Source organism: Zea mays, chromosome 8 (genome assembly GCF_902167145.1).
Source record: "Zea mays cultivar B73 chromosome 8, Zm-B73-REFERENCE-NAM-5.0, whole genome shotgun sequence".
In the NCBI taxonomy this organism is placed as follows: domain Eukaryota; kingdom Viridiplantae; phylum Streptophyta; class Magnoliopsida; order Poales; family Poaceae; genus Zea; species Zea mays.
This window is the reverse complement of record NC_050103.1, coordinates 106,950,790-106,968,041: the sequence shown is the minus strand read 5'-3', so window position 1 is coordinate 106,968,041 and position 17,252 is coordinate 106,950,790. Positions and strand designations below refer to the sequence as shown.

At 41.8% G+C, this 17,252-nt stretch overlaps 1 protein-coding gene across 1 annotated transcript; it reads right to left on the bottom strand.

Annotated features, from left to right (window-relative positions):
• Positions 1 to 898: 898 nt before the first annotated feature.
• On the bottom strand, positions 899 to 3,918 carry LOC103637156 (ribosome maturation factor RimM). The gene is made up of 6 exons (XM_020543068.3): positions 3,745 to 3,918; positions 3,186 to 3,199; positions 3,065 to 3,095; positions 2,647 to 2,781; positions 2,008 to 2,118; positions 899 to 1,552 (listed from the first exon to the last, which is right to left on the bottom strand). Exons 1-6 carry the CDS (start codon positions 3,916 to 3,918, stop codon positions 1,163 to 1,165), a joined length of 855 nt encoding a protein of 284 aa, XP_020398657.2. The 3' UTR covers positions 899 to 1,162.
• Between the last annotated feature and the right edge of the window lie 13,334 nt (positions 3,919 to 17,252).

Here is a 17,252-nt window from a genome sequence, read left to right as displayed (position 1 = left end):
CATGGACGAAGGACGTTAACATTTGACACTTTATGTTGCCTTGTTCTTAATTCATAGCATTTGAGTACAAGTCCCCAACAGTTCCTGGTCTCCTTGACCTTCTCCCGTGCACTCGGTACCTCGAAGCTCTTCTTGCCTCCATCCTTGGCTTGATCGGTTGTATCTGAGTTACGCACACCGAGTCTCACTTAAGCAATGTCCATCTTACTTGTGATGTCCATTATCTATAGATAATCCAGTCTTTGGACCATCACACTTGTTCACTTGTGTTGAACCCTGTTAGCTTTGCATTAAGCACATGTTCAACACTTAGCACACTTGTTAGTCACTACAAGAAACTGGTTAAAGAACGTGGGTGAAAAACTGTCGAACTTAATGTAATAAGCCGTCGAACTTACCGTAAGAACGTGGGTTTACCGACGAATATAGCCGACGACGATTTTTAGACGAACTTAAAGAAGTTCAACGGCCCCCACGTTCTTAAGGTTAAGAACGTGGGTACCGTCGAACTTAACATTAAGAACGTGGGTACCGTCGAACTTAAGGTTAAGAACGTGGGTTTTTAAGTTCGACGGGGGCCGTCGAATTTTTTCCCATAAGTTCGACGGCACCCACGTTCTTACATTTAAGTTTGACGGGGCCACGTGGCCGTCGAACTTATGGGTCCTGCGTGGGTCGGCGAGGGCTGCCCATTAAGTTCGATGGTACCCATGTTCTTAACCTTAAGAACGTGGGTACCCACGTTCTTATCCTTAAGAACGTGGGTACCCACGTTCTTAACCCTTTTCCAGAAAAAAATAAAAAATACAGAAATGAAAAATTAGACACACATAATATCACATGCAACACAGAATATCACATACAATATAGATTTCAAACACATTGATATATGTTCATATCACAAATTCACACAAGTCCAAATATATAAGTTCACAAATTCACACAAGTTCACATCCATAGTTCACATTTTTAGTTCACAAGTTCAAACACACAAGTTCAAATATTAGCTCCATCGCTCTCGATCAGGACATCAGATTGTTGTTCGTAGCTCCACCACTAGAATTGAGACATCTGTCCGCAAAGTCATCGTGAGGGGAGGAGTCATTTGTTATAATACATGCAAGATAATATCTACAATCTTCAGCCAGGACATCTACTGCTATCAACATTTCAGTACTATGGACCTGACACATTCTTTATTTCTTTTAAGATGCAAATCATGGCTGTAGATGCGAGCATGGATGCTAGAAAAGGATGATGCAGACCTAACCATCGCATGCCTTTCTTTCTTCGATCTCTTGTTAGAACGAGAATTGAGCTCAAGTAACCCCTTCGGAGGTGTAATCCGCATTTCTCTGCTTGCCATATCAACATCAGGTACAATATCTTCAGCAAATGGAATCCACACATGCTCACGTGATGAGTTTGAATCTTGATTTTCTGAATCTGGATCAACAGCAGTACCCTCAGAAGAGCCCATTATCACCTGTAGAAGATCTCCACCTCCGAAATTGAAACCCTGACCAACTATTCCTACGAGCTTGCCTGTATCCTGTGGACTAATTTCAGTTACTAAACTTGATGACAATTGACAATACTTCCATGGGAAATAAGTTGTATAGTGTGTTTCTCGCCAAAAAAGCAGGTTATTATGTGTGCATTTTTTGGCCGTGTTGTTTACTACTACACTTGCTGGGGGTGGACAAAACAGTTTTGAAAAGGTATCGAACGAAGGTCATAACAGCTGTGTCTACTTTTAGGGAGTGGAGGGAGCTATTTTAAAACACAAATGATTCTTATGTCTTAACCAAGTATTTACAGTGGCATGGATCAAAACCATGACTGGACAAGTAGCATAGACGAAAATTCTCCTTAACAAGAATTATAAAAGTGCATGGGACATGCCTTTTAAAACTGCCTACATCACATCGTAAATTTGTAACTGAAACCAACCAATGAAGCGACACTGCTGCAATATCTTGAAAAATACAACAAAGATGTAAGTACCTTGACAATAACTCTCATTCCAACAAGGTCAAGTGAATAGAATTCATCATCCTCAATTTCTGGTCTATCTCGAGCTTTCACAAGTATAGCTGAACCAACTATTTGCCTAGCCTGAAAAGAGAAGGGCAAATGGATTACATCAGAAAACGAAGAGTAAAGTTGGGTAGTTTGAGCGGAATTACTCTTACAGTCAAGCCAGTCATAGAATTAGGCCCTGTTTGGAAGCAACCTAGTTTTTAAGAGACTGCTTTTATCTTTTACCTAAGAGAGTCCAGCTTCTTGGTTTTTAAGAAACTAAGAATCTAATTTCTATAAACTGAGTTCTAAACTGATATGTTTGGAAGCACCTCAATTTCTATAAAGCAGTTTCTTAAAAATTGGGTGCTTCCAAATAGGGCCTTAGACGGCCAGCTGTTACCATCTGTGACTGTACATCTCATATGTAGACGGAGAGGAACAGAAACAGTACAACAAAGAATTTTACATTAAGTAAAGGATTCAAATCAAACTGTCCACTAAATAACTGCTCATTCTAGAAACTAAGCAAGACTGCGTACTACACTACCACTTAGACTAGTTGAGGGATAAGATTAACTGGCAAAATGCAAATGACTGCAGGGGAAGGCAAAGCAGGTAGACCTCGTCCAGGTTGTTGATGCCATCAAAGCTGACGATCCAACTCTTCTTCCCCGTGTGCGCCCTTCCCCGAACAAGCTCGAATTCCCTGACCTGCTGCTTCCCAGCAGCGCGAGCCCTCAGCCATCTCGTCCCTGGCTGTCAGAACAAACAAACAGATAAACGAGAAACGTCAGCCAATTAGTAGCCTAGGTACTAATCGATGGCTTAGCGCCAATGGTTTTAAGAAGCTCAATAGCATTCTTAACAGAAAGTGGATCTGGTGGCTGCAGTGACTTGGCTAAAAAGGAGGATACTGCTCCAAGCTATAAGCTTTTGATGGTAAGGCATAGCTCTTGCAAAGGAGTCCTGGGAATTTCAGGTAACTGAAACTGTGGCATTGCATCGTGAATGATCTTTGGATAGAGCCGATAGCAAAAACCTGGCTGAACACGGCCTGCACGACCTCTCCTCTGTGAATAAAATAAAGAGAGAACTGCATCTGTTAATGGACTTTTCATGTCTGCAAAGAGCCTAGTTACATATTGTCAGCAGTAACATACCTGATGAGCAGAAGCTTTTGATATTCATGACGGAAGAAGGCATGCGAGCTTATTCAAGGCATCATAGCTTGTCTCCTTGGCCTTACCACAATCAATCACATAGACAACATCATCTATAGTGATACTACTCTCCGCAATGTTGGTTGCCAAAACATTTTTTATGAAATTACAAACAAACCGTTACTAGACAATAAGAAAAGTAAAAGGATCTAAAATTACTAGATAAGATCTGAAAGGAATTGTTAATCATTTATAAAGAGCTGCAATTAGTTCAAACAAAACAATATGCATAGAGAAAACATTCAGAAATCAGAACAAACAGAATAGCTATTGAGCAAAACCCAGAAATAATGAGAAATGAAAAAAAATTGTAGAAAAGAACAAATACTTTGAAGCAGCACACATTGCTCAAAAGGATACCGGAAGGGACATGCCTACATGGCAGAAGTCAGTTCTTGCTTAGTGACCAAAAAACAAATAATTTTGTAACTGTATCTATACTTCAGCTAAAATAATGAAAAAAATGAGGGTGCAAAGTATATCTAGAAATAATTCTCACATCAGTTGTCCGATCAACTATGCCATCTAAGTCGAAGAATAGCGCACTGGGGATGTGTGCCACCTGAGGATACCAGAACACTTTAGCTCCAACAATTATCTCAAAAAGGAAGATGAGATAGCTGATGCTGAAAACCTGATATTCTTTCCATGATTCCCTGTTCTCTACCGGCATGTACCAGGAAGCATCCAAAACCTAAAACAAGCTGATAACTGCCACAAAGCACATATGTCCCTAACCCTCTAATTATTTCTGGGAGTAATAAGAACACAACGCATAAAAAGGAAGATCAAATTGATAGACAACCAAACTGTTATATTCTCACATACCACTAACGCAGGGGATAGAAGTATATCTCTGAACTTTCTTCTTCGATGAAGGAAGCATTATTGAAGTGTCTCTGAAGTGAATATGAACACGCAAACTAGATGATTTTTTTACCTTAAAATCAGGCATCACTAGGTGCTCGTGCAGCCACTGAGCAGAAACAACCGGATCATCCTACGCCATTACTGACCGGCGGGCTGCGGGCAAGCCGAGAGACCTAGGTCGCCGGACTGGATTAGCCAAAAAAACGAATCTTGCAGGTGAGATTATCAAGCTAGAGGATAGCCTCCAGTTCTAAAAAGAAGAAAAGAGGGAAATAAACCAGTTTCTCTCGGTGGAAATAAATCAGTTTCTCGCGGTGGGAAATAAAGTTCAAAAAATTAAACAGTGGTCTGTACATTTAAGCAAGAAGGCTGTATAATTTCTCATCTGATGTGATTATAGACAAAATTCAACTAATGTGATCAAATTTCAAGCAAGCAAAACTTTACGACCACCAAAATAGATTAGATAGCAGAGATCACTTTATAACAACATCAAACCATATATAAATAGTGGACTGCCAAAATGTCCTAACATAATATAACTTAATCAAGTGGTTTATATAAGCATTGTGTGACAAATACATTTTCAGTTAACAGAAACAGTCAGCTATTAACTCTAGAACAGAAAAGAAAAACTCAGAGAAAGAATTTCTAGATTTCTTAGGACATTGAAGTTGTTTTTGTTGCCCACCACGTGTTGTTGATTCCCTTTCCGATGACCTTCTTAAGCTCTTTTTCTGAAAAGAGAAGTATCCCCATTTCCATTAACGTCAAACTTCTATTTTTTTACTTCTCGTATGTGCGTAATTATCAACCAACCTTACGATGTTATGGCTATAACAGCAGGAATTTTGATAGAAATTTAACATGTCAGTTCATGTACCATCAAGGATTATAATTCTTCGAAATCTAGTAATCTGAAACCACAATCTATTAGTTGCTTTCTGTGTAAACCGTTAATTCAAATGTTCCCAGAATATAATGGCTAGCAATGTTTGGATAACCGATATCGACAATATAGTCTTAATCATTCAACATCCAACTTAGTGCAAGATACCTACGACCCACTAGGCAGATCTTATTCCATGAAACCACTCAAAGACGATACTAAAATTAGCACCTGTGGGCAATTGTCTTCAAGATCACTCTACATACCACCATCAAGAGTACATATGTAAAACATAAACATACACTTAGTATAACAATAAAAAGAAAAGAAAATCCTGGAAAGACGCATTGTGAGACTCAGCTATCCACAAAGCTCAATGAAAAGAGAAAGAAAACGGGATGAAATTCCAGCGAGATGGACCTCTTCTAGTGCGGGCGCGTCGTGCTGGTCCTTGGCAGCGTCTCGAGATGGACATCTGGCTTGGGGTCCTCCCTGGCGGCGGGCTTGGCCCCCTTGTCCGCCGGCTTCTTCTTCTTCTTAAGCGTCTCGAGCACGGCGAAGACGTTGCCGCTGCCGATCTTTGGCTGCTCCACCGCACCAGCGCGCCTGCTCTCACTGCCCGCCATCGTCGTAGCAGCCGCGAGCACGGAAGGAAAAATACAGAATTCCGATCTCCGACGGGCGACGTATGTTGCCTGATCTGCGGTGCGCAAGGGCGACGTATGTCCCCTGATCTGCGGTGCACGCGGGCGAGGCTGGAGAGGACGGTGTAGAACCGAGAGGGAGGCGACGGCGCTGGGTCGGTCGGGGTGGCGGCGCGGCCCGCTCGCGGTGGCGTAGCCCGCTCGCGGCGGCGCAGCCCGGACGCGGTGGCGCGGCGGCGGCGCGGGCTGCCAGGCCGCTGGTGAGAGAGGAGCGTGTGTGGGCAGGATGAGACAGAGCCGCGCGCGTGGGATTTGGATTTAGGTTTTCAGGATTAAGTTCGACGGTGTCCATAAGCCCGACGAACTTAACTTAAGAACGTGGGTACCCACGTTCCTAACTTGTTAAGTTCGACGGTTTTATCCAAGCCCACGAACTTAACTTAAGAACGTGGGTACCCACGTTTTTAACATAACCTATGAACTTAACTCAAGTAAGAACGTGGGTACCCACGTTCTTACTTTTACACACGAACATTTATCAGTTTCGTAGTGAGTCCTTTAATTGGGTTGTCATCCAAACCACCAAAACCCACAAGAGAGCTTTCAGGATCCCTTGGGGTACCAAAGACCAAACTTAGGTGTATAAACTAAATATCTCAAGATTCGTTTCACGGCCCTTAGCTGAACTTCCTTAGGATCGGCTTGGAATCTTGCACACATGCATACGGAAAGCATAGTATCCGGTCGAGATGCACATAAATAGAGTAAAGATCCTATCGTCGACCGGTATACCTTTTGATCTACGGATTTACCTCCTGTGTCGAGGTCGAGATGCCCATTGGTTCCCATGGGTGTCTTGATGGGCTTGGCATGCTTCATTCCAAACTTGGTGAGTATGTCTTGAGTGTACTTCGTTTGGCTAATGAAGGTGCCCTCTTGGAGTTGCTTGACTTGAAATCCTAAGAAATACTTCAACTCCCCCATCATAGACATCTCGAATTTTGAATCATGATCCTACTAAACTCTTCACAAGTAGATTTGTTAGTAGACCCAAATATAATATCATCAACATAAATTTGGCATACGAACAAATCATTTGCAATAGTTTTAGTAAAGAGAGTATGATCGGCTTTTCCAACTTTGAAGCCATTAGTGATAAGGAAATCTCTTAGGCATTCGTAACATGCTCTTGGGGCTTGCTTGAGCCCATAAAGCGCCTTAGAGAGTTTATACACATGGTTAGGGTACTCACTATCTTCAAAGCCAGGAGGTTGCTCAACATAGACCTCCTCCTTGATTGGTCCATTGAGGAAGGCACTTTTCACGTCCATTTGGTAAAGATTAAAGCCATGGTAAGTAGAATAGGCAAGTAATATTCGAATTGACTCAAGCCTAGCTACGGGTGCATAGGTTTTACCAAAATCCAAACCTTCGACTTGTGAATATCCCTTGGCCACAAGTCGGGCTTTGTTCCTTGTCACCACACCGTACCATGCTCATCTGGTTTGTTGCAGAAAACCCACTTGGTTCCTACAACATTTTGGTTAGGACATGGAACAAGATGCCATACCTCATTCCTCGTGAAGTTGTTGAGTTCCTCTTGCATTGCCAACACTTAATCCGAATCTCTTAATGCATCTTCCACCCTGTATGGCTCAATAGAAGACACAAAAGAGTAATGTTCACAAAAGTGAGCAACACGAGATCGAGTGGTTACCCCCTTATGAATATCACCGAGGATGGAGTTCACGGGGTGATCTCTTTGTATCGCTTGGTGGACTCTTGGGTGTGGCGGTCTTGGACCCTCATCATCTTCCTTGTCTTGATCATTGTCATCTCCCCCTTGATCATTGTCCTCCTCTTGAGGTGGCTCCTCTTGATCTTCATTTTCATCATCTTGAGCTTGATCCTCATCTTGGGTTGGTGGAGATGCTTGCATGGAGGATGATGGTTGATCTTGTGCTTGTGGACATGTTCCTTAGCACGACGCATGGAGCCTCTTCATCATCTAGCTCATCAAGATCAACTTGCTCTACTTGAGAGCCATTAGTCTCATCAAACACAATGTCACAAGAAACTTCAACTAGTCCAGTGGACTTGTTAAAGACTCTATATGCCCTTGTGTTTGAGTCATAACCAAGTAAAAAGCCTTCTACAGCCTTAGGAGCAAATTTAGATTTCCTACCTCTTTTAACAAGAATAAAACATTTGCTACCAAAGACTCTAAAATATGAAACATTGAGCTTTTTACTGGTGAGGAGTTCATAGGATGTCTTCTTGAGGATTCGGTGAAGGTAGAGACGGTTGATGGCATAGCAAGCGGTGTTGATTGCTTCCGCCCAAAACCGGTCCGAAGTCTTGTATTCATCAAGCATGGTCCTCGCCATGTCAAGTAGAGTTCTATTCTTCCTCTCCACTACACCATTTTGTTGTGGTGTGTAGGGAGAAGAGAACTCATGCTTGATGCTCTCGTCCTCAAGAAAGCCTTCAATTTGAGAGTTCTTGAACTCCGTCCCGTTGTTGCTTCTAATCTTTTTGATCCTTAAGCCGAACTCATTTTGAGCCCATCTCAAGAATCCCTTTAAGGTCTCTTGGGTTTGAGATTTTTCCTGCAAAAAGAACACCCAAGTGAAGCGATAATAATCATCCACAATAACTAGACAGTACTTACTCCCGCCGATGCTTATGTAAGCAATCGGGCCGAATAGATCCATGTGGAGTAGCTCAAGTGGCCTGTCGGTCGTCATGATGTTCTTGTGTGGATGATGACCACCAACTTGCTTCCCTGCTTGACATGCGCTACAAATCCTGTCTTTCTCAAAATGAACATTTGTTAGTCCTAAAATGTGCTCTCCCTTTAGAAGCTTGTGAAGATTCTTCATCCCAACATGGGCTAGTCGGCGATGCCAAAGCCAACCCATATTAGTCTTAGCAATTAAGCAAGTGTCGAGTTCAGCTCTATTGAAATCAACTAAGTATAGCTGACCCTCTAACACTCCCTTAAATTCTATTGAATCATCACTTCTTCTAAAGACAGTAACACCTATATCAGTAAATAGACAATTGTAGCCCATTTTGCATAATTGAGAAACTGAAAGCAAGTTATAGTCTAAAGAATCTACAAGAAAAACATTGGGAATAGAATGGTTAGGAGATATAGCAATTTTACCAAGTCCTTTGACCAAACCTTGATTTCCATCCCCGAATGTGATAGCTCTTTGGGGATCATGGTTTTTCTCATAGAAGGAGAATATCCTTTTCTCCCCAATCATGTGGTTTGTGCATTCGCTATCAATAATCCAGCTTGAGCCCCCGGATGCATAAACCTACGAAACAATTTAGGCATTGGTCTTAGGTACCCAAACGGTCTTGGGTCCTTTGACATTAGAAACAAGTACCTTGGGCACCCAAACACAAGTCTTTGACCCCTTGTGTTTGCCCCCAACATATTTGGCAACTACTTTGCCTGGTTTGTTAGTTAAAACATATGAAGCATCAAAAGTCTTAAATGAAATTTTATGATCATTTGATGCAATAGGAGTTTTCTTCTTAGGCAATTTAACATGAGTGGATTGCCTAGAACTAGATGCCTCAGTCTTATACATAAAAGCATGACGAGAGCCAGAGTGAGACTTCCTAGAATGAATTCTCCTAATCTTGTGCTCGGGATAACCAGTAGGATATAAAATGTAACCCTCGTTATCCTGAGCCATGGGAGCTTTGCCCTTAACAAAGTTAGACAATTTCTTAGGGGCATTAAGCTTGACATTATCCCCCTTTTGGAAGCCAATGCCATCCTTAATGCCAGGGCGTCTCCCATTATAGAGCATGCTTCTAGCAAATTTAAAATTTTCATTTTCTAAGTCATCCTCATTAATTTTAGCACTAAGTTGAGCTATGTGATCATTTTGTTGTTTAATTAAAACTAGGTGATCATGAATAGCATTAACATTAATGTCTCTACATCTAGTACAAATAGTAACATGATCAACACTAGATGTAGAGGGTTTGCATGCATTTAATTCATCAATCTTAGCATATAAAATAGTATTTTCATTCTTAAGATTGGAAATAGAAACATTGCAAACATTTAAATCTTTAGCCTTAGCAATTAGTTTTTCATTCTCAATTTTAAGGCTAGAGAGAGACGCATTCAACTTGTCAATCTTAGTTATCAAACTAGCATTGTCATTTTTAAGGTTGACAAGAGAATCATCACTAACATTTAATTTCTCAACCTTAGCAATCAATTTATCATTCTCAAATCTAAGGTTAGAAATAGTGTCATGGCAAGTGCTTAGCACTAGTTAATTTTTCATATTTTTCTGTCTCCTGAGCATAATCATTTTTAACTTTAACATGCTTCTTATTTTCTTTAATAAGGAAGTCCTCTTGGCTATCCAAGAGTTCATCCTTCTCATGGATAGCACTAATCAATTCATTTAATTTTTCTTTTTGTTGCATGTTTAAGTTGGCAAAAAGGGTGAGCAAATCATCCTCATCATCACTAGATCTCTCCTCATCACTAGATGTTGCATATTTAGTGGAGGCTCTAGATTTTACCTTCTTTTTGTCGTCCCTTGCCATGAGGCACTTGTGGCCGACGTTGGGGAAGAGGAGACCCTTGTTGACGGTGATATTTGCGGCGTCCTCGTCGGAGGAGGAGTCGGTGGAGCTCTCGTCGGAGTCCCACTCCCGGCAAACATGGGCATCGCCGACCTTCTTCTTGTAGTACCTCTTCTTCTTCTTCTTCTTCCCTCTCTTGTCGTCGCCCCTGTCACTGTTACTAGAAATAGGACATTTTGCTATAAAGTGACCGGGCTTACCACACTTGTAGCAAACCTTCTTGGAACATGGCTTGTAGTCTTTCCCCTTCCTTTGCTTGAGGATTTGGCGAAAGCTTTTGATGATTAAAGCCATCTTCTCATTGTCGAGCTTGGAGGCGTCGATGGGGAGCCTATTTGACGTAGACTCTTCTTTCTTCTCTTCCGTCGCTTTGAATGCACCGGGTTGCACCCCGGGTGTGGAGGTGGCGCCTCGCTCGATGATTTGTTTGGAGCCTTTGATCATTAGCTCAAAGCTCACAAACTTCCCTATCACTTCCTCGGGAGACATTAGTTTATATCTAGGATCACCACGAATTAATTGAACTTGAGTAGGGTTAAGAAAAACGAGTGATCTAAGAATAACCTTGACCATTTCATGGTCATCCCATTTGGTGCTCTCGAGGTTGCGCACTTGGTTCACCAAGGTTTTGAGCCGGTTGTACATGGCTTGTGGCTCCTCTCCTTGGTTGAGCATAAATCGACCGAGCTCCCCCTCGATCGTCTCCCTCTTGGTGATCTTGGTCACCTCGTCTCCTTCGTGCGCGGTCTTGAGCATGTCCCAAATCTCTTTGGCACTTTTCAATCCTTGCACCTTATTATACTCCTCTCGACATAGAGAGGCGATGAGTATAGTAGTGGCTTGGGAGTTGAAGTGCCGGATTTAGGCTACCTCGTCCGAATAATAGCCTTCATCCCCCATGGATGGTTCCTGCGCTCCAAATTCAACAATGTCCCAAATGCTAGCGTGGAGTGAGGTTAGATGGTGCCTCATTTTATCACTCCACATACAATAATCTTCACCGTCAAAAACCGGTGGTTTGCCTAGTGGGACGGAAAGTAAAGGAGTGCGTTTAGAGATGCGAGGGTAGCGTAGGGGGATCTTACTAAACTTCTTGCGCTCATGGCGCTTAGAAGTGATGGACGGCGTGTCGGAGCCGGATGTAGAAGGTGATGAAGAATCGGTCTCGTAGTAGACCACCTTCTTCATTTTATTTTTCTTCTCGCCGCTCCGATGCGACTTGTTGTGTGAAGGGGATCCCTTTATCTTGTTGCCGGACTCTCCCGATGGAGCCTTCCCGTGGCTTGTGGCGGGCTTCTCGCCGGTCACCATCTCCTTAGCGTGATCTCCCGACATCACTTCGAGCGGTTAGGCTCTAATGAAGTACCGGGCTCTGATACCAATTGAAAGTCGCCTAGAGGGAGGGTGAATAGGCAAATCTGAAATTTATAAAGTTTAAGCACAACTACAAGTCAGGGTTAGCGTTAGAAATAAAGTCGACTCCGAAAGAGAGGGCGAAAAACAAATCACAAGCAAATAAGGTGGATGACACGGTGATTTGTTTTACCGAGGTTCGGTTCTTGCAAACCTACTCCCCGTTGAGGTGGTCACAAAGACCAGGTCTCTTTCAACCCTTTCCCTCTCCCAAACGGTCACTTAGACCGAGTGAGCTTCTCTTCTCAATCAATTGGGACACTTAGTCCCCACAAGGACCACCACATGATTGGTGTCTCTTGCTTTGATTACAAATGTCTTGGGAACAAGAAATGGGGAAGAAGAAAAGCGATCCAAGCGCAAGAGCTCAAAAGAACACGGCAAAACTCTCTCTTCTAGTCACTATTGCTTTGAGTGGAATTGGGACTTGGAGAGATTTTGATTCACTCTAATTGTGTCTTGTATTGAATGCACTAGCTCTTGTATTGAATGTGTTGGCTGAAAACTTGGATTCCTTGAAGTGTGGTGGTTGGGGGGTATTTATAGTCCCAACCACCAAAGTGGCCGTTGGGGAAGGCTGCTGTCGAAGGGCGCACCAGACAGTCTGGTGCGCCACCGGTCACAGTCCGGTGCGCCAGCCACATCACCCAACCGTTAGGGTTCGACCGTTGGTGCTCTGACAAGTGGGGCCACCGGACAGTCTGGTGGTGCACCGGACAGTCACTGTTCACTGTCCGGTGCGCCATCTGCGTCTGCTCTGACTTCTGCGTGCGCAGTCCACGCACTATAGCTCACTGTTCACCTTTTGCAGACAACCGTTGGCGCTGTAGCCGTTACTCTGCTTGGCACACCGGACAAACCGGTGCTACACCGGACAGTCCGGTGAATTCTAGCGGAGGGCATTTCCAGAAACCCGAAGGTGGCAAGGTCGGAGTTGATCTCCCTAGTGCACCGGACACTGTCTGGTGGCACACCGGACAGTCCGGTGCGCCAGACCAGGGCAGTCTTTGGTTGTTTTTTGCTCTTTTTATTTGAACCCTTTCTTGGACTTTTTATTGGTTTGTGTTGAACCTTTGGCACCTGTAGAACTTACAATTTAGAGCAAACTAGTTAGTCCAATTATTTGTGTTGGGCAATTCAACCACCAAAATAAATTAGAAAAAGGTTTTAGCCTATTTCCCTTTCAGCGGTAACCGGCGAGCACCATCGCGCAGGGCAGATCCCGTCGTCCTTGTCCCACAGGCTACCGAGGCCTCTCTCTCTCTCCCTTGTCCCTTTGCCCCTAGATCCACAAATTTCGATGTCACACGGTGACGAAAGTTAGACCTAGGGTTTGACGCGATTGCAGCTTCGTAGGGAGGTACTAAGCTATTGTAAATCTGTGTTGCGAGTGGCAGCTGATTTCTTTTGAGCATTGAGTTGTTGTACTACATGTAAAAAAACTCGAGCTGCGGTGGGTAAGACAGCCTCCGAGTATTGTATTAAGAAAAACACCTTCTCACACAGGCCGAGAAAACCCCCGAACCACAACCGCACCCATACATAGCGGCATCGAAGCCCATGTTAGAACGACCGCGACCGAGGCTGAGTCTTAGACCTGCGCTTTGACGTGGGACAGACGAGAGATTTTTTTAACCACAGCCTGAAATTCGCTCTCACAGAGAGTCGAAACTCAACCACAGCCTGAAATTCGCTCCCACAAGGAGTCGAAACCTAGGACCTGAGAAGTGCTACTCAGACCATATAACCAACTCGACTAGAGGCCCTTTTGATGTTGTGCTATGTGTATTATGAGCAATGAGTTGCCATTTTTTGAATTGATATTGTAATCTATTTTGATATTTATGTATTTTTTTTATTTTGGTCGGCTTTCAGGTTACCCGTCGGGGTTCGGGTAACCGACGGGTTTAGAGATAACAATTCACCCTATTCCCGGTTCGGGTTTGAGTTGGGTTTAAATTTCAGGTCCAAGTGTGGGGATGCTATACCTGCATCAAACCCGATCCATCGTCATATATTCCTAGAGAAGGCTGGGATTAATCTGTTATGTGTGATGTTTTAATTGGTGGATTATATAGGAACAAAGATAAGAATATTTTTTTATAATTTGTTTTATGTATTATTTGCTCCCTACAACAAAACAAAAAAAGTAAAAACGTCTAAATTTATATCCGAATTTTATATCTATCTTTTAAAAAGAGATATATATATATATATAATTTGAGTTTTACCTTTCATGAATCTTTACTATCTCAATACTAAAAACAAGAATATAAATTTATATTATAGATTTTATATCCTATTTATTCGTAATAAAAAAACCTAATAAATATCTGATTTCGTCCGTATTTATCCCTAGTATTGCGGGGGCAACGACAGTGGGCGCGGTATGGTGCATTGCAGAGTTGCAGACGGCCGAAACTGCCAGGAAGGAGGGGCGACGGTCTGCCTTATATAATGTTGAAAATAGTTTTTGTCGTCAAAAGTATTTTAAATTCCTACAATAGGAGACTTCAGATCTAAAATTATTAGTAGCTAAAAGTCTAGAGAAGGAGATGACACGGGTGTACCTATGAGATTGCTTGAGACGACGACCTGGTGGTAGATGGCACTATGGCAGATTGGCCTCTCCCAACGCCGAGAGCTTTCTGAATTCACGACGAATCGAACTGAAGCGCGATCGAGCTAGACAGAGCGGCCAGTGGTTGGACGGACCTACTCCTAGTTGTTCGGTGACGTGCCATTTTCAAGCGACGCAACGCAGACCTCCATCTGCGTTTTCGACGGTTGATCTGAGCGCCGATGCCGACTGTACTGACGACAGGATGTGACGTGCGGTTTATCAGTTCAAGCATTGCATGATTGCGGAGCTTGACCGAAACTCGCCACGAGCTGGGGATTGATGTGTCGGGGTCCGTCCGAGAGAGGGGTAAGTCGGAACTGGACTGGACGGAGACTGCATATCGGATGATGCCATGACCACGCAGCACGCAATAAAAGGCAGAACAAGATAATGCTCCGAGAGCTAATCCTCCGGCCGCAATAGTATATTCTCTACCAATTAGCTGAATCATTATACAGTTTGCTAATAGATAGAGTAGTTCATATGTAGAGATGAAAAAAAAAACCGATGAACTTATAGACTATGATCACTGATTATTGGAAAAGTGGCTAAACTGACACTAAAGATCTTTTCGAACCTAAAAAATATTTGGCACAAATCTTCCACTCTTATGAATCGTGGGAATCAAGGGCGGGTCTGAAGGTAGAGGAGAAAGGGGAGGAAAAAGAAGAAAAAAAATTAAAACAATCTCCTATAGATTAATCGGAGAAAGAGACGGAGGGTAAATGAGAAAGAATAAGGCCTCCAACAGGCCGTCTAAACGGCCGTGTAAAATATTGTTTTGCATTATAAATTGCACTGTTTCGAGATTAAAGTTTGAAATATGGAGTAAGATATAAAGTGAGATAGAGTCTGTTAGATATAGTCTAAGAGAGAAAAATAAATCTCTCCTAGCAGTTTATGCTGCCTTCGTCGTTGATCATCTAAGAAATCAATCCCTCTTTTAGCTCATTCCTGGATCCACCTGGATCCACCACTGTTGGAAATCAAACCCAAGATCTCATACATTGTCTCTTGTATAGCTTTTCACCCCACCTGCAGACCATATATGACTTTTGCATATTATGTTTTCCTTTTTAAATAAATTTGTAGATGACTCGTTGGTCCAAGTTGAATGTCACGAAGTTACAGGACAATATAGTATTTTCATAATATCTTTACAAAACGATCTCCCTAGTTTGTTGGAGTTACTCTAGAGCCATAAGAGCTTGCTGGTTGGCCGCCGCGGTGTTCATTCTAATATCTCCAAAAGAACAAATGCACTCCCTCAGTTTTAAAAATAAAACTATTGTATTCGTGTCAGCCAATTTAGATAAAGTTTGTACTAAATAATATTAGGATTTATGTATCCAAACAAATTTGTTATAAAATATATATTTTATAACTAATCTCATGTACTTATTTTCTATTATAAATGTTTATTTTTTATATAAATTTGGTCACAGATCAGACTTTTGACTCATAAAAACAATAATTGTACTCTTTTGTTGACGAACAAAATACTCTCTTCATTCTTTTTTATTTATCATGTTTTAGTTTAAAAATAAACGAGTGACCGATAAATATTCAAGAACGAAAATAATAGTATATTTTACACATTACTTCTACCTGAATAAGGAATTGAGGTTCTAACGAGAAGGAAGGAATGACAACAATCACACCCGTCCCTGTTGTTGCCATTTGTTTTGGGGAGACGTAGTTGATAGAAATAGATGTGGAGGACGACCATGCCCATGTTGTCTTACCACAACTGTCAAATGTGATATAAGTATGGATGCCCATGATATTTAAGGCCGTAGAGAAAAATAATTTGTTATTCAAGTTCGAATGATGGTTGTAGTGGCATGATACAATATGCTTTTTAAGAATTCAGTTGGTTCGTAGAAACGACTTTCAAAGATTGAACATGTTTCTATATTTCCTTCTGCTTCTCAATTATACATGAACATCACCTTAAAATACTCTTTACGTCCGAAAATATAATTTATTTTTAGACTAAACATAAATTTATTAATTAATCTATAAATGCAGTTCTAATATGGATAGAAGAAAAGGGGCTAGAAAGAACTATATTTTGAAACGGAGTGGGTATCATATTTGCCTTCCATTGGAAAAACCAAAGCAAAACATCTCTTTCAAAATTTTCATCTATTCTTGAACTAAGATCTCCATAAAAAGGGTGTTTGGTTCCTCTGACTAAAGTTTAGTCTGTGTTATATTGAATATTTGAATATCAATTATGAGTATAAGTGTATGTTTGGGAGGGCTTCACTTCAAAAAATTTGGGTTCGTTTCTGTTTCTTCCATCAAAACAGGTCTAGCGCCACGACCTTTAGCTTTGAAAAAATAAAACTAGAGGTTAGCTTCATAAAATTCACGAAGCTCCTCAAAGGGTGCTCCACGAACGTCGTTTCCATAACACCTCATGAAGTTGCACGAAAATTACTCACCATGCCACCGGTTACACAGCACGATGCTTCAGTTCTCTCGTAACAGCCCGCTAATCATCAAGGGTAATCAAGGAAACTAGCACAAATCAATTGTATTACAGAAGCTGGAGTCTAAGTACAAGCCAAACACTCCTCGAACCCACCTAAATATTTTGTTGAAGCTGATTTATGGTAAAGTTGGTAAACCGAAGCTAAAATTCTTGAAGTGAACAACTTCAAAAGAGGTCCTAAATATAGGCTTAATTAGGTATAATAAATTTATCTCGTTGTTTAGTTGTCATCTTGTCTAATTAGTTTTATAATTACACTATATTTATGGTCTGCTTGGAAGGGCTTCACTTCAAGAATTTTGGGTTCGTTATAGCTTATTCCATCCAAACAGGTCTAGCTCCACGTGCTCTAGCTTTGAAAATTTTTTGAAACTAGAGGTCAGCTTCATGAAATTCATGAAGCGTCTCAAGGGGTGCTTCATAAACACTGCTTTGATACAAC